The 23,810-nt window shown below is 41.6% G+C and overlaps 1 protein-coding gene across 1 annotated transcript in view; it reads right to left on the bottom strand.

Moving 5' to 3' along the window:
* Positions 1 to 13: 13 nt before the first annotated feature.
* SPATA31H1 (SPATA31 subfamily H member 1) overlaps positions 14 to 23,810 on the bottom strand; it is a 32,908-nt gene continuing 9,111 nt past the window's right edge. The window contains exons 2-5 of the mRNA XM_073897172.1: positions 18,679 to 18,721; positions 18,004 to 18,058; positions 17,694 to 17,789; positions 14 to 17,159 (exon numbers count right to left, since the gene is read on the bottom strand). Of these exons, the coding sequence (XP_073753273.1) occupies positions 188 to 17,159; positions 17,694 to 17,789; positions 18,004 to 18,058; positions 18,679 to 18,721 (17,166 nt within the window). The 3' untranslated portion in view covers positions 14 to 187. The remainder of the gene's footprint in view (positions 17,160 to 17,693; positions 17,790 to 18,003; positions 18,059 to 18,678; positions 18,722 to 23,810) is intronic.

Genomic DNA, 23,810 nt, shown 5'->3' with positions numbered 1-23,810 from the left:
TTGTAGATGGAGATCAATTATTGCCCCTTTATTTATCTTAGAGAAATTACAGACCCATTCCCGCCCTCCCTACCCCCAGGTAGAGAGGCGTAGAGGCTCTTTGATTGCTGAGGATGCAGGTATTGGAGACAGTGGCTGAGCGGGAAAGAAGCCAGGAAAGGGGCAGCTCGGTGAAGACTTGAGCCAGTCAATGAATAATGGGGGCGAATCTCTTCTCATCTGTTAGCTTCAGGCCTCTAAACTTGCCCTGCTTTGGAGTATTTTGTGTGTGGTCCCTAGGAGATGTGTTTGAGTAACCCTTGCAATCTTTAGACAGACTATGTCTGAGCCTCTCCCTAGGGGATCTGTGCTTGAGTCTCTCCTTAGCGGGACTGTGACGCGTTCTCTCAGAGGGACTGAGATGGGTTTTGTCAGACCAACTATGTTGGCCCCTTTCAGAGTGGCTGTGTTGGCTCTCCTCAGAATGACTGTGTCTGCTCCTCTCAGAGTGCCTGTGTCCACTTCTTTCAAAGAGACTACAATGAGTTCTGTCTGAGGAACTGCGACCGCTCCTCTCAGAGGGCCTGTGCTGTCTTCTCTCAAAAGGGCTGTGTCCTCTCCCCTCTAAGGGACTGTGATGAGTTTTCTGAAGGAGACTGCGATGGCTCCTCTCAGAGGGGCTGCGACATCTCCTCTCAGAAGGACTGCGACATCTCTTCTCAGAGGGACTCTGATGGCTCCTTTCAGAGGGACTGTGATGGCTCTTTAGAGAAGGACTTCGATGGCTCCTCTTGGAGGGACTACGACATCTCCTCTCAGAGGGACTACGACATCTCCTCTCAGAGGGACTGCGACATCTCTTCTCAGAGGGACTCTGATGGCTCCTTTCAGAGGGACTGTGATGGCTCTTTAGAGAAGGATGTCGATGGCTCCTCTCAGAGGGGCTGTGGTGGCTCTTTAGAGAAGGACTTTGACGGCTCCTCTCAGAGGGACTCTGGTGGCTCTTTAGAGAAGGACTTCGACGGCTCCTCTCAGAGGGACTCTGGTGGCTCTTTAGAGAAGGACTTCGGCGGCTCCTCTCAGAGGGACTCTGGTGGCTCTTTAGAGAAGGACTTCGATGGCTCCTCTCAGAGGGACTGCGACATCTCCTCTCAGAGGGACTGTGACATCTCCTCTCAGAGGGACTGCGATGGCTCCTTTCAGAGGAATTACATGGGGTTCTCTCCCTTAAGAAGCTATGGTGGTTTCGCTTCTTGGGCATGAGTTTCTCTTTAAGGTGACTCTGTGAGGTTCTCTTAAGTGAACCATGTAGATTTCTCCCTCGGGCTTGAACTCTGGGCCCTGTTTTGGAGTTCTTGGACTCCTGGCTAGAGATTTCACTTCTGCAGAAGTTTTTCTTAGCTTTGCTGCTACTATCATTTTGAACAATACCCATACACTGTCCGACTGAAGTGGTTTTGAAAATGGCACTTCTTTGGGAAACTATGGGCTTGGGCAGTTGGGTACGTCTGAGTTGGAAAGAGCTATCTCTTTTTGGTTGTTGAGCTGATCTGAATTGCTCTGTTTCTTCCCATAATATCTTCTCCTGCTTAGTGGTTAAGTCTGTTGGTTTTAGCTTAACAACTGGCATCCTGTCTCTTTTGATATCTCTTGATAAGGAATAATCTCTGGCTTTTTGTTTTAGATGGTGGTTTTTGCTTGAGCGCAAATGGTCTGGCCTTGACCTGTCCTTAGGCTTTGGCCCAGCAAAAGCCATAATTCTGTGTGCTACGTGGAATGCTTGCTTTAGGCCTTGAAAAAGCAGCTGAATGAATTTGGGTTGGGAGGATTTCTTAGATTGTCTTTTTAAAGAGGCAGTAATTGTGTGAGATGCTCCATTCCTCTTCCTTCTTAACTGGGCTGGTAAGTCCCTAGAAGGACTCCGTATTGTGGTTCTACCATTTGTGTAGAACTTTGTGTTTTGTGTTATGCCTCCCTTAGTGATTCTTTTCATTGGGTATTTTGAACTATGGGTCTTTTTGGTTCTCCTTCTAGCCCATTTTTCATCCTGATTGCTTTCAGAGTCACTCTCTGGTAGAGAGTGAACTTGAGTAAATTCATAGTGCCCCAGCTCTCCAATTTCTGTCTTTCCTAGGTCAGGGACGATATACTGCCTTTGCCTGATGTGGACTTGTACAGGAGATTGGGAAGATCCAGACTGGAAATCTATTGTAGAAGTAGGACTCTTGGAAGCTCGAGTATAGACTTTAGCTTTCCTTAGTGATGGTGATATAGGACTCCTTGGTGTGATGGGTCTGTCTCTTTTGTGGTACTTTGGGACTTGGGTTCTTTTCCCAGTTCGCAACCTAAAGCCAAGATGCAACCTAATCTCTCCGTGGCCTTCAGGAGTGCTTACAAGGTGGAGCTGTGGATAGATAAGAAGGTAAGGCCCAAAAGTGCCCTGTAATTTATGACAGCAATTAAATCCTACACATCGGCCACACTGTAGGCAGATAGGGTATTTTAAAACCAAACCTGAAGTTAGAGGTGGAGGTACATTTGGGGGTATTTGACTCCTTAACAGTTTTGCTGCTATTTTTAGCTGCAGATCTTGTAGCAACTGGAACTGTTCTGAGAAGTCAGTCTTGGCCTGGGGAAGATAACTTGGCTTGAGACACTGTTGGGACTCAAAAATCCTTGTCTGTGAATTACTCTGTGAGTTCTTACTCTCTTCCACTGGAATAGAATCTTTCCTAGTGAAAACTATATTGAAGGAAGACTCTAAACTTACTGGGGCAGGAGGCTGGCCCCCTGTACATAAAACAGGCATGTGCTGGATGACTTCCTGGGGATTATCACTGAGCTTCGAACTTTTCTTTATTCTCGTTCTAGTCCCAGAGTATTGCTGTATTATGGAGGACAGGGAGCTATGTGTCCACATCCTTAAGGCTATTCTTTGCTCATGACCATGGCATGAAGTGTGTCTCTGAATGTAGTTTTTGGACACTGAAGTCTGAGAAATAATACTTCGACTCTTCTCTAGCAGACTCTGGGAAAATTCCATCAGTTCAGCTGGAACCCCAAATAAATTCTGAATAGATTGACATCTTCCCCTTAAAGATGTTTGAGAACAAAGCTTCCTTTCCATAGTGGTTCCCAAGACATTCCCCAGCATTAGCATGTTGGAGAGATATTTTCTAGGTAGTCGCTGTCTCCAGGAGTGATTCTCCCAGACATTCTGTTGTCTGCCCAGGACAGACGAGGTAAAGCCTCTTTGAGTTCCTGATCCTGACTGGAAGGTCCTAGATGGTGATCGCCAGCTTTGCAGTGGATGTTGGGATAGGCGCTGGAGTGAATTCTCTAGCTTTTCCACCTGCTTCTTATCCATCCTCTTAGATATGACACCCACTCCTGGGATCTCAAAATGTGGGGTTTCTACAATGTTAGCTATCTTATCAGAGGGTTGATTGTGAAGGGACAAGGGAAGGGTTGAAGCTCGTATCATAGTAGGGTCTATAAAGGACTCTTCAGGCTGCAAAATATCTGTCCCAAGGTTTTTAATATCCAAGGCCCTTGATACTTCTGGCATCTCCAAATCACAAAGGCTTCCTAATTCAGATGCTTCGACAGAGCTTGGGATGAGTGAGTTTGAAGAGTTCTGTAGAAATCTAGAGAAATAATTTCCTATTTGTAACTCCTCTCTTGACATAAAATCCTCAGATTCCCTATTCTGATATACCTGTGCTAGATTCAAATCCTTACATTCCATGCTTTGAGGAAGCCCTGTTTTTGTCCCTATTGCTTTCACAGCTTGAAGCCCTTGTTCATGAGTGAACACGCTAGGTTCCTCAAAAGAAAATGCTGGCTGTGAGTGTAATTCTGCAGATTTTACTTCGGTATTTGGCCTTGGAGTTAATTCTACAGGTTCTACCATTTCTTGAAGATGTGGCCTTGGGAATAAATCCAAACAATCAATAGCTGATCCTAAAGCTACTCCTACTGGTTCTACAATCTGAGGAATTGGTCCTGGTGCTAATTCCTCAGATTTTACGATTTGAAGTGGTGGCCCTGGGATTAACACAGTCTTTACAATTTGAAACCCTGCCAACTTCATTATTTCCAAAATTTGGTGTTTTGGCTCTGTGGTTAATTCCTTTGATTTTACACTTTGCAACCATAGCCCTGAGGTAAACTCAGAAGGTCTCACATGTTGCAGTTTTGGAGTCAACTCAACATAGTCTACCATTTGAGAGGCTGGCCCTGGTGTTAATGCTACAGACTTCACAACCTGAAGTGGTGGCCCAGGAGTCACTTTCACATATTCAATAACTTTTGGGGGGGCTACTGGGGTTATTCCTATTGGTTGAGCAGCTTGAAGCTGCATCTTTGTAGATCCTGTGACTTGATCTAGTGGCTTTGGAGTAATCCTCATAAATTCTGTAATTTGACTCCGTAGTCCTGGAGCTGTCTGTGAATATTTCATACGTTGATTCTGTGACTGTGTCAGCCCCATTGATCTATCCCCTTGCTGCCATGTCTCAGATGTGAGCTCTCCAGATTCTGCATGTCCTGCAACTTGACCTGTTTGCTTTGGGGGCAAATCTAAAGATTCCTCTCTTTGAAGCCATTGCTTAGAGGTTGAACCCACAGATTCAGGAACTTGATATCCTAGCCCTGGTGTCAGCTCTGGAGATTCTGGGACATGATGTAATGACTTTGTAGTCAGTGCTTTCAATTCTTCCCTTTGCAGTCTTTTCTCAGAGATCATCTCCACAAATTCTAGTGCTTGAGGATAGGGCCTTGGAACTCTCTCTGCATATCCAGTGGTTTTACTTATTGGCTTTGGGGTCATTCCAAAGAATTCCTTCCCTTTTGGCCCTGCCTTGGAGGTCAACCCCATAGTTTCTGTAGTGTGATGCTTGGGCTCTGGTGTCATCTCTTCAGATCCTACAACTTGCTGCAGTGGCCTTGTATGTGACTCCCCCAAATCCTTAACTTGAGGCCATGACTGAGAGAGCAACTCTAGAGTTTCTGGGATTTTCTTTAGGGTTAACTCTAAGGATTTAGAGTCTTGATTCCTTAGCACAGGAGTCAGATCAACAGATTCTGGTACTTGAAGATCTAGCCTTAGAGGCACTCCTGAAGATTCCATGGCTTTACTTGCTGGCTTTGGGGTGAACCCCACAGATTTTTCTACAGTTTCTCTGCCTTGATGTGCCAGCCTTTCTGTGATGTGATAAACTGGTATTGAAATCAAATTCACAGATTTAGAGATCTGATGCTTTGGTGTTGGGATCATCTCTGCATGTTCTACAAACTGAAGCTCTGGCCTAGGGATTATCTCAGAGGAGTCTGTGATTTGATAGCTTCTTTTTGGAGTTAGCTCCTCAGATTTTGTTCTTTGAAGCAGTGACCCCAGTGGTAACTCTACAGATTTTATATCTTGTTGCAGAGATACTGAAGACAATTTCACATGTTTTATACTTTGAAACTTTGGTTCTGGAGTAAACTCCAAAGGTTTCTGACCTTGTTGCTCTGATTCTAGAGACAAATTTGAAAATTTAACACTACTCAACATTGGTCCTGGTATGAACTTCTTATTTGGCTCTGGTGCCAACACCACTGATTTCATACCTTGCCATCCTGAAATCAACTCTCGGCAATTCATACCTTGCTGTTGGGACCCTGGTGTCAACTCTACGAATTTCACATCTTGAAAACATGGTTCTGGTGCAAAGACCTCAGAGTTAACACTTGGTGACCTTAGACGTGATGACAACCCTAAAGAATTAGCACTTTGAGGCTGTGGCAATAGGTTTGACTTCAAAGATTTCACATCTTGAGAACATGGCTCTGATTCAAACACCACGGATTTCTGCCTGAGGCAAGAAATCAAATCCTTAGAATTCACATCCTGAGGTTGTGGCCTTGGTTTCAATTCCAGAGATTTCACATCTTGAAAACACAGCTTTGGTGCAAACACCACAGATCTCACACTGTGCTGCCTGAGGTGTGAGGGCAAGTCCCCAGAATTCATACCTTGAGGATGTGGCCCTGGATTTAACGCCACAGATTTCATTTCTTTTAAACATGGCTCTAGTGCAAACATCTCACATTTCAAATTCTGCAGCTCAGAGCCTGAAATCAGTTTCACAGAATTTGCATCACAAAGCAATGGCTCTTTGTTCATCTTCCCAAACTTTACATCTTTAAGCAGTGGCTCCGGTAAAAATAAGAGAGATTTCATACCATTTAATGGAGAGCCTAAAGTGAACACTGACTGCACAACTTGTTGCTGTGACCCACAGTGATTCTCCAAAAACTGGATTTCTGGAAACTTTGTCCCTGGAATTAACTCAGAAGATTTTACACCTTGCAAATGTGGCCCGGGTTTGAACAGAATAGATTTTGTACCTTGATATTCTGATGTAGGGTTCAATTCAGAGGGTTTCATGCCTTGCATCTGTGGCCCTGGATTAAACTTTATAGAATTTATGCATTGAAGTTCTGACCCTAAATTCAAATCAGAAGAATTCACACCTTGCAGCTGTGGGCCACAGTTGAATTCCCGTGATGTTATATCTTGAAACTTTGTCCCTGGAGTCAATTCACATTTCACATTTTGTAAATGTTGCACAGGGTTGAACATAACAGATTTTATACCTAGAACTTCTGACCCCAGATTCAAATCAAAAGATCCCATACCTTGACATTTAACCCCTGAGGTCAACTTGAGAGACTGTATACCTTGCAAAGGTGGCCCAAGTTCGTACCCCATAGAATTTACACATTGTAATTTTAGCTCTGGATTCAACTCAGAAGAATTTACACACTTCATCTGTGGCCCAGGGTTGCATTCCATAGGTGCTACACCAAGAAACTTTGACCCTGGAATCAATTCAGATTTCAAACCTTGCAAATGTGGTTCAGGGCTGAACACCATAGATGTCTCACTTTGATTCTTGGTCCCTGGATTCACCTCAGATCCCATACCTGGACATTTTGTCCTTGAAGTCAATTCAAAGGACTGTATACCTTGCAAAGGTGGCCCAAGTTTGCACCCCATAGAATTTACACATTGTAATTTTGGCTCTGGATTCAACTTAGAAGAATTTACACACTTCATCTGTGGCTCAGGGTTGCATTCCGTAGGTGCTACACCAAAAAACTTTGACCCTGGAATCAATTCAGATTTCAAACTTTGCAAATGTGGTTCAGGGTTGAACACCATAGATGTCTCCCTTGGAATTTCTGTCCCTGAACTCAACTCAGAAGACTTCGTACCTTGAAGTTTTGATACTGAAGTTAATTCAGAAGGGTTTATACCTTGCAAGGGTGGCTCAGAGTTGCATCCAAATTTTGGTTTTGAAATAAACGCAGAAGAATTCACACCTTGTAAAGGTGGCCCAAGGCAGAACACCTGGGATTTTATACCTTGAAGCTCTGGCCCAGGATTCAACTCAGATTTTATACCTTTCAATTGTGGCCCAGTGCTGAATGCCCTAACATTTACACACTGAAGCCGTGGCCCTGGATTCAATTCAGAGGATTTCCCACCTTGTAATTTAGGCTGATGCTTGAATTCCAGAAATTGCTCATATGGAAGCTTCATGTCTGTACACAACTCAGATTTTATCTCTTGTAACTGTGGCCCAGGATTGAACTCTAAAGATGGCATACCTTGAAGCCTTGATCCCTGGCATAACTCAGATTTCACATCTTGTAACTGTTGCTCAGGATTGAATTCCCTAGATTTCACATCTTGAAGCTTTGTCTCTTTACATAATTCTGAAGATTTTATATGTTGCAAATGTGGTCCAGGATTGTAGACCACAAATTTCACACTCTGAAGCTCTGGCCATGGTTTCAACTTAAAAGATTTCTCTTCTTGCCACTGCTTCCCAGCTTTGAACTCAGAAGATATCACACTGCAAATCTTGGATTCCAAGGCTAACTCAGAGGGTTTTGCAACCTGGAATTCTAGGTCATGGTTGACCTCTGTGGTTTTCATTATTTGAAGCTTTATGGACTCAGGAGATTTTGCACCTTGGAACTTTGCCCCAGGGTTGAATTTCATAGATTTCATACCTTGAAGGTGTGCCTCTGGTGTCAACATAGGCAATTTCCTATTTTGTAACTGTGGGGCTGACTCAAACCCCAAAGATTTCATATTTTGGGCCTTTGCACCTAGAGTCAATTCAAGAGATTTCATATCTTGCCACATGGGTCTGGTAAGGAACTCCACAGATTCTCCACTTTGAAGCTTTGTTTTTGGTGTGAACTCAGAAGATGTTACACCTTGTAACTGCGGAATAGGTTTTAACTCAACAGATTGCAAATCTTGAAGCCTATACTCTAGCATCAAATCAGATTTCTCACCTTGTCTCTGTGGTCCAGGGTTGAACTCCACAGATTTCACACCTGGAAGCTTCCTCTTCTGAGTCAAATCAGATTTCCCACCTTGTAGCTTTGGACCATGGTTGAACTCAGAGGATTTCACTTCTTGAAGCTTTGGCCCTGGGATCACTTCAGAAGATTTCAGACCTTGAAAGTGTGATCTAGAACTGAACCCTGCAGATTTTTTATCTTGAAGCTTTATACCCATGATCAACTCAGAACATTTCACATCTTGTAACTGTGGGCCTGATTTCACACCTGAAAACTTCCTCCCTGGGGTCAAATCAGAAGATTTCTCACCTTGTAACTTTGGACTAGATTTCAGTTCCACAGATTTCACACCTTGAAACTTTTTCCTTGCGATGACTTGAGAAGATTTCACATCCTGCAAGTGTGGTCCAGACTTGAAATTCATAGATTTTACATCTTGAAGTTTTATACCCATGATCAACCTAGAAGATTTCATATCTTGCAACTGTGGGCCTGACTTCAAATCCATGGATTTCACTTTTTGAAGTTTTGTCCCTAGTATCAATTCAGAAGATTTCACACCTCTCAGCTGTGGCCCAGGTTTGAACTTCGCAGATTCCACATCTTGAAACTTCATTTCTGAGATTAATTTAGAACATTTCACTCCTTGAAATTGTGGCTCAGGGTTGAACACCAATTTCACATTTTGAAGCTCTGATCCCAGGCTCAGGTCAGATTTCACAACTTGCACCTGGGGACTGGGGCAGCTTTCTTTATGTTTTACATTTTGAAGCTTTGTCTTTGAGGTCCTTTTAGAATTCACACCTTGTAATGATGGCCCAAGGTTGAAATCTGTACATTTGGTACCTTGAATCTTTGTCCCTGCAGTCAGCTTAGAAAATGTTATACCTTCCAACTGTGAACTTGGATTTGACTCAGTAAATGTCATATCTTGGGACTTTATCTCAGGTGACAACTTAGAAGATTTTAGATCTTGCCACTGTGACCCTGAGTTGAAATTCTCAGATTTCATACCTTGAAGCTTTCTCTGAAGAGTCAACTCAGATGACTTCATGCTTTTCAAGTGTAGTGGGGAGTTCAACTCTATAGTTGTACTGCTTTGTAATTGTGACCCTTGGCTTAATACCCCAGATTTCATGTCAGGAAGCTGTGGCTCTTCTGTAAGTACTAGAGACTTCACAACTTGAAGCTGCGCTCCTGGGGATGACTGTAAGGGTTTCACTTCTTGAAGCTTTGGTTCTGCAGTCAATTTAGGAGATTTCCTATCATGCACACAAAGCCTAGATTTCAATGGCATAGATTTCATATCACAGAGCTTTGACCCTGAAGTCAGATCACATGATTTCACACTTCTAACCTGTAGACAAGGTTTCAAATCACAATCTTGAGGCTGATGTTCCTGGAGTGACGCCAAAGATCCTGTATCTTGGAGCTTTGGCCTTGGAGTCAACACAGATGACTTTCTATCTCTTAACTGTATCAAAGATTTCAACCCTACAGACTTGACACCTTGAGATTGTAACCCTATAGACTTCACACCTTGGAAATCAGGTCCTGGTATCCACTGAATACATCTCATACTTTCCAGCTGTGGCTCTTTTTTTAACTCAATAGTTTTTACATCTTGAAGCTGTGGCTCTGAGGTTGATGCCAAAGCCTTCCCTTTTTGCAGCTGTGGTCCTGGGAGCACCTCAGGGGTTTTCACGTTCTGCAGCTGTGGCCCAAGGTTGAACCCTGTATATGTTGCACCTTGAGGTTTTGGCCCTAGAGTCAATTCAGATGACTTCATATCTCTTAACTGTATCGAAGATTTCAACCCTACAGATTTAACACTTTGAGACTGTGACCCGAGATTTAACTCTACAGATTTCACAGCTTGGAACTTAGGTCCTGGTATCCACTGAATACATCTCATACTTTCAAGCAGTGGCTCTTGTTTTAACTCAGCAGTTTTTACACAAAGTTGTGGTTCTGAAGCTGACTCTGAGGGTTTTATTTGGTGCAACGGTGGCCCTGGGGTCAACTTAGGAGACTTTATGCTTTGCAACTGTGGTTCAAGTGGTTCAAGTTTGAATTCTTTAGGTTTTAAACCTTGACTATTTGATTCTGAAGTCAATTCAAATGATTTCATACTTTCAAACTGTAACTCAAAATTGAGGTCTACTAATTTTTTACCTTCAAGTTTTAGCTCTGGACTTAACTCCAAAGACATCCCATCATCTGACTTAGCCCCTCTCTTCAATTGCTCTGAATTCACACATTGCTGCTTTGGTGAGATTACAGATATCGTGCCATCCTGTTCCAGTCCAGAAATTAAATTTGCAAGTGCCATCCCTTGAAACTGTTGCCTTGGGGCTAAATCCACAGCTTTTACTCCTTGAAACTTTGGTCTTCTGGTCACTTTCACAGATTTTACTTCCTGGTTCTTTAGCCTTGGGGTCAACTTCACAGATTTTACACATTGCTGCTCTGAATCTAGAGTTTCCTCTACAGATTTTAAATTTTGATGCTTTAAACATGGGGTACTGTCGACAAATTTTGTATCTTGCGTTTGTGGCTCTAAAGTCAGTTCCTCAGGTTTCACACCTTGCAGTTCAGACCCTTGGAGCAATGGCCCTGGTGCAAAAGGCACAGATTTCTCACCTTGCATCTTTGGCCCAAATTTCAATCCCACAGTTTCCACAGCTTTGGATTCTTGAATTCTTGCATGCAGAATCAAGTCAGATTTTGCACCTTGAAGCTTGGTATCTTCGGTGTTTTTCACAGATTTGACATGTTCTATCCATGGTACTGCAGTTATCTCCACAGATTTCTCACCCTCCAGCTGTGGACTGGGGGTTAGCAACATAGATTTCATACCTTTTAGACACTGTCCTGTAGTTAAGGCCATAGATTTCACATCTTTCAGCTCAGAGATCAACAACTCAGATTTTAAACCTTGAAGTTTTGAGCCCACTGGGGTCAGGTCCATTGGTTTCACACCTCCCACCTGTGGCCCTTGGATCAATTCAGAAGATTTTATACCTTGAAACTGTGGTCTTCTAGTCAACTCAGAATAGTTTACACTTGGCAACTGTGACTCAGGAGTCAACTCCATAGATTTTGCATCTGGTTTCTGTGGCTGGGAGACAATTTTATAAGAAATGTTACCTTCCAGATTTGACATTTGATCCATCACTAAATTTTTTACACCTTGAAACAGTGTCTCTGGTAACATCTCAGGCTTGACCATTTGCTTTTGAGGTCCTGGGGACAACCCCATAGATCTTACTCCTTGCATCTTTGGCTTTGGGGACAACTCAAAAAATTTCGCATATTGGAGTTGTGGCCCTGAGTTTAAGTCTGAAGATTTCACACCTTCAGGTTGAATTCCTAATGTCAGATCACAAAATTTGACATCTTGTAGCCATGGCCCTGGGTTAAGCCCCGCCTGTTTTATATCTTGAGGCCCTGGAGACGTCTTTGCTAATTTAAATTCTTGAAGCCCTAAATCTGGAGTCATCTCCACAGAATTCACACCTTGAAACACTGATCCTGGGGTTTGCTCCCCAAATTTGACACCTTGAAGCTTTGGCCCTGAAGTCAGTTCAGAAAATTTGACATCTTGCTGTCTTGGTCCTAGGTTCAATTCCTGAGACTTCACACCTTGAAACTGTAGTTCTGAGGTCAATTTCATAGATTCCATGCTGTGAAACTGTGATCCTTCAACAGACAGAAGAGATTTCGTATTTTCACTCAAGAGCCCTTGGCTTGATTGCAAAGATGATTCTGTTACAAATCCTAAGGACTGTATATCTTGAAGCTGTGTTCCCGGTATAAACTGCACATGTTTGAAACCTTGATGATTTGGTGCTGAGGTCAAATCAGAAAACCTGACATCTTGCAAGCATGGTCCTGAGTTTTGTTCCACAAATTTCATACCTTGAGTTTGTGGTTCTGGAGACAATTGTACAGACATAACACTTTGATGCTTCGGCCCTGGGATAAAATCTGACAATTTGATTTCTTGCATTGGGGAATCTGGGGTCAGTTCATCAGATTTCACACTATGATGTAGTGACCCTGAGATTAAATCTACAGGTTTTTCTCCTTGAAGAAGTGGCCCTGGCGATGACTTTGAAAATCTGACACTTTGTAAATGTGGCCCTGGGGTCAATTTCACACCTTGAAGCTGTGCCCCCTTAGTCAATTCCTCTGATATTATACTTTGTAGTACTGGTTCTTGTACCAGCTTCTCAGATTCTACCATTCCAGTAGTAGCTGGTTGTTGGATTAAATTAACATATTCCACATCCTGTAATTGTGGCTCTGGATCCAGCTGCATAGACTTTACTCCCTGGAACTGTGGCTCCAGAACATGTAGTTTTGGTCCTGTGATAAATTGTTTAGATCCTACCACTAATGGGGATGACTCAGGGGTTAACGTCACAGATTTCAAATTTTGCATTAGTGTCTCTGATTTCTCATATTGCATCCCTGGTCCTAAAGTCAATTCTGGAGATCCTTTTACTGAATATGGTGGTACTGGCATTGTCTCCTGGATATTTTCAACTTGAAACGATGCCAACCCAAAAGATTCTGTGTTTTCATATTCTGACCTTAGGGGTATCTCTGAAGGCTCAAAAACTTGAAGGTGTGGTTTTAGAGTCATTCCTGTAGATTCTATAACTTGACCTGTTGGTTTTTGTGTTAATGTCACTTGGAGCAAAGCCTCAGAAACCAGCCTCGCAGTTTCTGTGTCTTGATAGCCTGGCCCCGGAGTCATCTCTGAAAATTTTTGAAAACATGGCCTGGGCATCATCCCAGTAGTTTCCACGACTTGCTGTGGGATTAATTTCACAGATTCCTCCTCTTGTGGCCAGGTCTCAGAAGATAACTCTGCAGATGCTGTGTCTTGATGCCTTGGTCTAGAAGTTGGACCCACAGATTTCATTGCTTGTAAATGTGGTTCCATGGTTAGTTTCCTTGATTCAACATGTAAGTGTGTTTCAGGAATTAATCTCCTAGATTCTTCCACTGGTACAGTTAAATCCATAAATGTATTACCATGCATTAATGGGCCTAGAGTCAACACCTCAGGTTTTGTACTTTGGGGCTGCGGTTCTGAGGTCAATGGCACAGATTTCACACCTTGAAATTGTGGTTCTGAGGTCAACTCCTTATAGTTCATAAATTCTGAATATGGTCCTAGATTCAGATGAACAACCTTCATACCTTGGGACTCTGGGTTCAACACTTCTGGGTTCATTTCTTGCATCTCTGATCCTGGTACCAACTCTGGAGATTCTTGTATTATGTGTTGAGACCCTCGAGTCTCCAAGGCTTTTACACCTTGGAGCATTGTCTCAAGAGCACTTTGGAATGGCACCGAGTTCACCTGCATAGATTCTGAAGTCTGACTCAATGGCCCTGGAGTACTTCTTAAAGATGATTTTTTCAACTCCATAGATTCTTTCCTGTGGCGACAAATGTCAGAGGTCACCTCTGCTTCTGCTCCTTGATATCCCGGCTCTGTGATCATTTCTGAAGATTCTAAAGCTTGATGCCATGGGGTCAATCCTTCAGGTTCTCTGGCTTGATGATTTGGCATGAGGTTCAGCTCTACAGATTTTACTGCTTGAATGGGGGCCGCTGAGATCGGCTCCTCATATTTCATACCCTCTACCTGTGTTTTGGGAATCAACTTTCTACATCCTACCATTTGAGGAATTTTCATATCTTTAAGCAATAATACGGGGGCTTTCTCCTTAGATCTTTCATCTTGTAACCATGGCTTTGGGGCCAACTCCATGGATTTCATATCTTTCTGTAGTGGTCTTAGGGTCAACTCCACAGCTTTTATATCTGGAAACTCTGGTGGTAGGGCCAAATGAACATATTCCAGACCTTGCAACCGTGAACTGGAGTTCAAATCTATTGACTTCCTTTTTTGCAACTGTGGTGCTGGGGCTAACTCAGCAGATTTTCCACTTTGTTGTTGTGTTCCTAGGGTTAAATGAATAGATTTCACACCCTGAAGCTGAGACCCTGGGGCTAACTGCACAGAATTCTCACTTTCCAGCTGTGGAATAGGGGCCAACTCATTTGATTTTACAATCTGCAGTTGAAGTTCTGGGACCAATTCTATAGGGTTCACAGTTGGGATTGGCTGTCCATATTTTACCATTTGTGGGACTGGACCTGGGGTTATGTCTACGGACTTTACATTTTGCAATCCTGGGGATAACTTCATAGAATCCATAGCCTTAAGTTGTGGCATTGGCTTCACCCCCAAATATTCTACACCTGGAAGCAGTGATGGGGTGGTCATTCCTGCAGATTCTGTGACTTGATGCAGTGGCTTTTGGCTCATTCCCTTAGATGCTGTGCTTTGACCCAGTGACCTTGGGACTGTCCCTAAAGGTTCCATTATTTGATGCTGTGACTGTGTCGACCCAGTCAGATTTCTGATTACAGGGTCAGAGGCCAACTCCATGGTTTCTATAATTTGACGGCTTTGCCTTGGACTCATCTCTGAAGATTCTAAGATTTGATGCCACTGGGTCAACCTTGGAGATTCCATGACTTGATGAGGTAGCCCTGGGGTTAATTCCATAGTTTCTGTGCCTTGATGATATGGTTGTGGAGTCATCTCCACAGAGTCTAGCACTTGAATCCATGACCCAGGAGTCAACTCCAGAGATTCCTTGACTTGAGATACTGGCCTTGTGGTCAAATCCTGAGTTTCCGCAACTTGTGATTGTGGTGCTATGATCATTCCCATGGGTGACTCCAGTGCTACTGGAGCTACCTTTAAAGAATGTATGGATTGATGTGATGGCTTTGGAATCATCCCTACTGATTCTGTAACTTTAAGTGGGGGCTTTAGGGGTAAACCCACAGATTCTACAACTCCAGGTGGACCAATAGTAGGAGGAGAGCTAAAAGAAGTCAAACCATCTGGCTGAGTTGCTCCTGGGGCCAAATTTGCAATTTTAGATTGTGAATCTCCAGATTCTATAATATGTGGCTGTGCTGGTGGAATTATCCCCATGAAATCCATAGCTTGTAATAGTGCCACTGGAGTTACTTTTGTGTAATCCATAACTTGATGCAATGGACTGGAGATCATTTCCAGTGGTCTTGTGGTTTGACATACTGGCTCTGAAGGAAACTTCAGTGGTTCTATGATTTGACTTGGTGGCTTTGAGGTTATGTCCACTGAATCACTAACTTCAGGCTGCGGTCCTACAGTGATTTCCACACTTTCCACAACTGCATGTTGTGCCTTTGGACTCATCTTTCCTGGTGGTATGACTTCATGGTCCAACAATGTGTTGATTTCCCCTGATTCCATGGCTTGAGATGATGTTCTTGGGGTTATTCCCACTGATTCTATGATATGTGCATGTGACTTATTAATCATCCCCATAGAATCCATGACTTGGAGCAATGCTACAGGAGTTACCTTCATATTATCTGTGACTTGATTCAGTGGTCTTGAGGTCATCTTTGATTTCATAACTTGATGCTGAGGACTTGGTGTTACCTCCACTGATTCAGTGACTTGATATGATGGTTTTGTGCTTACATTCACTTTTTTCATGGTTTCCATTGGTTTCCCAACTTTGTCTGGTGGCTGTGAGAACAAACCCACAGATTCTATCACTTCTGAATGTGATTCTGGGATCAACCCCATTGAATCCATGACTTGAAGTAATGCCAAAGGAGTTACCTTTATGCTATCTGTAACTTGATATGGTAGCCTTGGGGTCAACTCCACATTAGTCACGTGGGTCTTACGCTGTTGTATCCTTTTTTCTGGAAGATTTATGACCCTCTGCTCTATATTAGGTTCCAGGACATGTTTTGGCTCCTTCTGCAGTAAAGTGGTTTCCTCTTGAATTATGTCTGCTCCTAAACTTTTGGGAGGTGGAGTGCCCAAAGATGTAACTAAGGGCCTGGTTTCAAGGATTTGGGGGCTGTCCCCAGGTTGTGACTGCTTACCTGGGATAAGTGACTGTGAAATTTTTGTTTCTGTTCTATTTAATCCAGATTCCACTCCAATATTCACATGGAGCTGAAATGATGGACAGTTTGGGGATTTATTGTTGAGACCTTGTTCAGTGCTTTGATGAATGGGAATAGATACCTGGATTTGAGGTTTCTCTGGTTCAGGAACTCCTCCTTGTGCCTCAATTAAATAATTCAGCATTGCCCATGATTCCCTCACGGGCAGAGGCACTGTTTGTTCCCTCAAAGTATAAACCTTCCAGGCCATATGTCCCTCTAACTCCCACCTAGCCAAAGGAGAGAGTCGGATTGGAGCCCATCCCGAGAATCGTGGTCTTGCCTTGAAAATAAAATCTGGCCCATGATCCAATGTCCAATGTCTCTTGCTCTCTCTCCCATTCTTTGTTTTTTCTTGTTGGCAGAGATCTGGAGATTCAAACACAGAGTTGGTAAAAGAGCTTTGGGATCTTAAGGGTGAAAGAGCTGCCAAATTCTGAAAAAGTTTTGATTTCCCAAACCCTGAGAGCTGAAAAGGACGTAGGGATGTGCCTTGGTTCCTGAACACAGAAGACTGGTTTTTGGGTAAAAGAGGTAAACTATGGCTCCGGAGTTTCCAGGTTGTTCCTTCAGAAAAGACAGGAAGGTGTGACAGGCTGGAGTTGTTGCATGATGATCCAGAGGAGATGCTGTGGTCTGTAGAATGTTTTGCCTTCTTACAGCCACAACAGGGTAGAATAGGCTCCTGAGCCACAAGCACAGAAGAGGTGGAGGAAGAAATCATATCCTGTGGTTCAGGCAAACACGATTCCATAAGACTTGATCTAAGAAATAAAGAAAAGTTTCCATTTGCTTTGAAGCAGAAAAAGGTAGGAAAAGGGAAAGATACTGGCTATTTCAAATGTGAAATATTTTGGCCTGAGGGAGAACAACAACAACAAAAGAGGTTGCTTTCCCCAATATCAATATCCATCTATTATGGATAGAATTCCTCTACCAGGAGGAAATGATCCTCTACCAATCAGAAATGATCCATAGACCAGTTGTTCTTAAACCTTTGGACCCAGAATTTATCCCCACTGCCAAAACTAAGTAAATAACCAACCAACCAACAATCTCTTTTTTCCCCTCTCTCTTTCCAACCCTCCTTCCCTCTCTACTACGTCCCTTCTTCAGTCTCTTCCTCCTTCCCTCTTAAAAGTTCTACCACCTTTGGGGTGCCTGGCTGGCTCAGTTGGTAGAGCATGCAATTCTTGATCTCAGGGTTGTGAGTTCAAGCCCCACATTGGGGGTAGAGTTTACTTAAAACAAAAACTTCCACCACCTTCAACTTCCTCCCAGAAACTACCTTCTCTGACCTTGCACATTCCAGATGTTGGAAGATCTGTTGAAGACTTCTGTCCATTGACCAGAGTATATATTCCTGGGCCCATCCCACGGGGAGTCCTGAAAAGCTGGATACAACAGGGTGTGTCAATGTAATTGAAGTGATATTAAAGTACTAGTAAGGAAACCAATAAGAAGGGGGACTTAACTTAGAAAGGAAATAGCTGTTATCGTGAGGGAAGTAAAACAATACTAGGTACCTTTCTCCTAAACTTTACAGAGTTTATCAGTAGGTTTGCCTGGAGAGAGAAAGACTTGATAGTGAAGATCAACTTTACTCACTGTGTCAGATTAGCTTCAGGGCAAACCATCCTGAGATTTTCTTCCCACTGGGAAGCTGGGAGCAGAGGTAAAGAAGCTTTTAGCATCCTAATTGTTGATACCACCTTGTTCCACCCCCTTATTTCACAAATAAGAAAAGGTGAAATCATGTGCGGGTTCATAAAGTTAATCAGTGGTAGAGCTCAGACTTAACCCAGGTCTCAAGTTTTTATACTTTGAACTATACTATGCTGCCTTCACCATATAGTAGATTAAGCCATTGGAAAGAGCAGGAACAATCATGGTAGTAGGGAGTTGGAGTAGGGGAAACAAAAGTTCATAACACATATTTTTTCCTCCAAAGGAGTCTATCCAGAGCCCATGACAGGGAAAAAAGTATTGAAACTTCCTGCACTAAACACTAATCTCACCAATTTTCTTTCCTGAAACTTTGAGTTTTGCACGAGAGGAAATTAGGAAAGAAAGCATGAGGAAAAGAAGCATAGGAAGAATTGTAAATCTGTTTACATCTCTTTGGAAGTTGCTAGAAAGAATAAGCACATTTCTTTCACTTATGTAATCTTTTTCAACCTCCCTCCCTCCACCTGTTATTAAAGTCTGGAGTCTTAAAGCAGACCCACTGTTGATTTGTCATTTAGCCTTGAACTGAAGTATAAAGGATAGGATCTTTCTGACCTGTGAGTTTCTGGATCTTTTTCAATTTATGCTGCTTTGAAGTCTAGAGAGGCACAAAAAGAAAAAATAAAATCAGAAAATGTTCTAGGTTAGAAAATCAACAGCACATTTCCTCTTACAGACACAAATATTGATACAGTTGGTGTCCATAACCACAGCAACAAATGCCACCCCGTTCACTTATTCATAAATCATGTAATGAGTACTTATTAAGTTCTAGGCATTATGTTGGGTGCTAGGACTACAAAGATAAATATGACCTCAGTGTTCTGGAAATTCACATTAATAGGGAGAACAGATGTCTAAACAGCTAAGTTATAATATCGTGTGGTAAATGCTGAAACAGAAATAATAAGTGTTGGAGAATAAAAGGACAATGATTGACTTCCTGGGAGAGAAGGGGAAAATTACTCAAGAAGTTGCCATTTGTCCTGGAGTTTGTAGAATCAGCAGAAAGTTTTCAGGTAAAGAAAGAGCATTCCAGGCAAGTGGGAACATCACCAAGAAGATTATAACGGCATGATTGTTAGGTGTACTTTTGCTAAGTAGTAAGAGATGAAGCTGAAAATATAAGTGGAAGCCCAGATTTTGCCAAATGGTAGAATTTTTATTTTATCCTTTAGGTCAGAATTTCCTAATCAGTAGTTTGTAAACTCCTGGGTTTTTTGCAAGCATGTTCCAGGCCATTTTAAAGGCAGAAATGACATTTGTTACCATTTCAAATAAAACAATTTTTATTTCTCCCTTTTGAATCAGGACATCAGTCTCTGAGATTGTATTATAAGAGCCTACACAATATTATTCATAGTATTGCCAAATGTTTTAGCTAAACAATGTTGGATAAAAGTGTTAAAAGCAAGATTTCTCCCAAGAATGGTGGATCCAACGTAAGAAAGTAAACAAATGTGATACACCACATGAATAACACGAAGGAGAAAAAAACTGAACAATTATCTCAATTGATGGAGAAAAAGGATTGGCAAAATCCAATACCCATTCATGATTTAAAAAATAAAAATAAAAACACTCAACAAACTAGGGAGAGAAGGGAACTTCCTCAATAGAGTAAAGGGTATTAATGAAAAACCCACAGCTAATATCATTCTTAATAGTGAAAGATTGAGAGCTTTCCTTTTAAGGTAGGGAACAGACAAGGATGCTCACTTTCACTACTTTTCTTTAACATTGTACTAGAAACTCCAACCAGAGAAATTAGGTAAGAAAAATAAAAGCCATCTAAATTGGAAAGGAAAATGTTAAACAATCTCTTATCTCTATTCACAGATGACATAATCTTATTACAGAAAATCCTAAAGAATACACACACAAAAAAAACCCAATTAGAACTAATAAATGAAGTTAGCAAAGTTACAGAATACAGTATCAACACACAAAAATCGGTTGTATTTTTTTAAGTAGGCTCCATACTGGGCCCAATGCAGGGCTTGATCTCACAACCCTAAGATCAAGATAAAGATCAAGATCAAGACCTGAGCTGAGATCAAGAGTCAGATGCTTAACCGACTGAGCCACCCAATTGCCCCTAAAGATTTCGTTTTAACATAATGTCCCCACCCAACATGGGGCTTGAACTTACAACCCCAATATCAAGTTCTGCATCAGGCTCCTTGCTTGCTGGGGAGCCTGATTCTCCCTCTGCCTGCCTCTCTCTATCTCCCTCTCTCTGACAAATAAATGAAAATATTTTAAAATATTTATTTTTTTTAAAGATTTTATTTATTTATTTGTCAGAGAGCTAGAGAGAGAGCACAAATAGGCAGAGAGGCAGGCAGAGAGAGAGGGAGAAGCAGGCTCTCCACTAAGCAGGGAGCCCAGTGCAGGGCTCAATCCCAGGACCATGGGATCATGACCTGAGCCGAAGGCAGGTGCTTAACCGATTGAGCCACCCAGGTGCCCCAGAAAAAAATATTTAAGAAAAATAATATCAGTAGACTTTAAACAAGGTGGATCAGCCTCCATCATGTAAGCAGGCATCATCCAATCAGTTGCTGGTCTTAGAGCAGAGTGAGGTTTTCTGAAAAGGAAAGAATTCTGCCTCAAAATTGAAACATATGTTGAATTACTATGTTGTACATCTGAAACTAATGTAACATTGTGTGTCAACTATACTTCAATTAAAAAATAATAATTTAATTTAATTTTTTTAAAAAAAGATGAACATAGAAACCCTGCCTAAGTTTCCAGCCTGCCTCAAGAATTTTGGATTTGTCAGCCCCCACAAGTATATTAATATCAGCCAATTTTTCAACAACTCTCTTTCTCTAGCTCTCGTTTGTGTGTGTGTGTGTCTGTGTGGTGTGTGTGCCTATATGTATGTGTGTGTCCGTGTGGTGTTATAATAAAGAACATATCTGGTGTTCGTCCCAGATTCCTGACACAGAGCTTCACCAAAAACCCTTGGAATTTCCTGAGTGATAGGAATGCCTTAGTTATGCTAATGAGGGAGAAAAGAAACGTTACTTCTCCCTTTCCTTTAGGATGCTGAATTAACCTTGATTCCAAAATCTGATAAACACATTATTAGAAAGGAAAATTACAGCTCAGTCTCTTTCATGAACACACATGCAAAATTCCTAAACTTAATATCAGCAAACTTGATCCAACAATATATAAAAAGGATCATGAACAATATCACAAACATGTTATATTTATTTCAGGAATTCACAGTTGGTTTAATATTTTAAAAATCCATTGTAATTCAGTACTTTAACAGAATAAACAAGAAAAACCATATGAACATCTAAATAGAGGCAGAAAAGGCAGAATCATCGATAAAATTCAATAGCCATTCATGCTAAAATTCTTAACAAACCAGAAGTAAAAGGGAACTTTCTTCATCTGCTAAACAATATTTACAAAAACCACACAGTAAACGTTATACATAAATGGTGAATTAAAGAAAACTTTCCTCTACATAAAAAAAAGAAGATAAAAATCTCCACTATCTATTGAATATTGAATTGGGAATCCTAATCCATGTAATAAAGCAAGGAGAAGAAATAAAAGTCATAGGATTAGAAAGGAAGAAATAAAGTTATCATATGCAGACAATATGATTGTGTAGGATATCACAATATGCTTTTGGAAAAGCATCTACAGATAAACTTTTAGGATTGATAAGCAAATTTAGCAAGATTCTTAGATACAAGTTCAATATAGAAAAATCTATTTTATTTTGAAGTATTGATATAATTTAGAAAATGACATTTATTTTTTAAGACTTTTTTTTAAGATTTTATTTATTTGACAGAGAGAGACACAGCAAGAGAGGGAACACAAGCAGGGAGAGCAGGAGAGGGAGAAGCAGGCCTCCCGAGGAGCAGGGAGCCCGATGTGGGGCTCAATGTGGGGCTCGATGTGGGGCTCAATCCCAGGACCCTGGGATCATGACCTGAACCAAAGGCAGACGCGTCTGCCTAACTAACGACTGAGCCACCCAGGCACCCCTTTAAGATTTTATTTTTAACTAATCTCTACACTTAAAAATAAGTGGGGCTCAAATTTACAATCCCAAAATCAAGAGTCACACGCTCTACTGAGCCAGGCAGGTGCCCCTAGAAAATGACATGTAAAATATCATACAAACCAGACATTGTGTCCCTCCTGATGATCATCATTACCTATGGAATACTCTCCCCCCCAAAAAAGTAATTCTGATAAGTCTTAGACCCAAATTCCCCATTTAAGGAAATAGAGAAGACAATGGAACATATTAAATAAAAACATGGGTATTTAATCAGTAAAATCTTGCCTGCAAAACTCTAGAGGACAAATGATCCATTTCTTTAACATATAGATGGAGGGTGCCTGGGTGGCTCAGTTGGTTGGGCGACTGCCTTTGGCTCAGATCATGATCCTGGAGTCCCTGGATCGAGTTCCGCATCGGGCTCCCTGCTCAGCGGGGAGTCTGCTTCTCCCTCTAACCCTCTTCCCTCTCGTGCTCTCTCTCTCTCTCATTCTCTCTCTCTCAAATAAATAAAATAAAATCTTTAAAAAAAACATATAGATGGAAAGAATAAAAGAAAGAAATGGAGGTAGGGAATCTACAAATTATAAGGGATTTAAATACACCAACTAATCTCAATTTGTGAACCTTATTTAGATCTTGAGTCAAACAGACTGTAAAAAATTATATCATTTATGAGACAATTGGAATTTGAAGACTGACAGATATTTGATGGTAATCAAAGATTATTGTTAAATTTTTAGGCATAATAATGATATTGTGATTAAGTATTTTCTCTTTAAAGAGTCCTTACCTTTTAGATACACATATTTAATTATGAATGAAATTATATTATCTGACATTTGCTTCAAAACAATGTCAGAGTGGAAACTGGATTCATGAAGACTCATTATGCACTTCTATGTGCTTTTGATTTGTTTAAAAATTTCCGTAATCAAAATGAAAAAATCATTTACTATAGCTTCAAAATTCCTCTTTATTGAAAGCTAAATGTTATTAAAAGAAATTAAGAAGGCCTAAATAAATGGAGAAACAAACACATTCATGGATCAGAAGACTCATTATTTTTAGTACATTACTTATCCTTAAACCGATGTATAAATTCAATAGAATTCCAATCAATTGGAATTCCAATCAATTTGTGTCACAATTAACAGGATGATTCAAAAATTTATACAGAAATGTCAATGACCTGCGATGCCTGGGTGGCTCAGTCAGTTGAGCATCAACTCTTGGTTTTGGTTTGGGTTGTGATCGCAGGGTTCTGGGATTGAGCCTTGCATTGGGCTCTGTGCCCAGCAGGGAGTCTGCTTGAGATTCTCTCTCTCCCTCTCCCTCTGCCCCTCCCTCAGCTCGCACATGCGCTTACTCTCTCTCCCTAAAATAAAGAAAATAGGGGCACCTGGGTGGCTCAGTCGGTTAAGCGTCTGCCTTCAGCTCAGGTCATGATCCCGGGGTCCTGGGATAGAGCCCCCATCAGGCTCCCGGCTCAGCAGGAAGCCTGCTTCTCCCTCTCCCACTCCCCCTGCTTGTATTCCCTCTCTCGCTGTGTTTCTCTCTGTCAAATAAATAAATAATACTCTTTTTAAAAAAAGGAAAGAAAGAAAGAAAGAAAGAAAGAAAGAAAGAAAGAAAGAAAGAAAGA

The sequence above is a fragment of the Callorhinus ursinus genome, unplaced genomic scaffold (genome assembly GCF_003265705.2).
Source record: "Callorhinus ursinus isolate GAN/ISIS: 27379988/994484 unplaced genomic scaffold, GSC_fseal_2.0 scaffold10, whole genome shotgun sequence".
Taxonomy (NCBI): Eukaryota; Metazoa; Chordata; class Mammalia; order Carnivora; family Otariidae; genus Callorhinus; species Callorhinus ursinus.
This window is presented reverse-complemented; position numbering and strand designations above follow the sequence as displayed.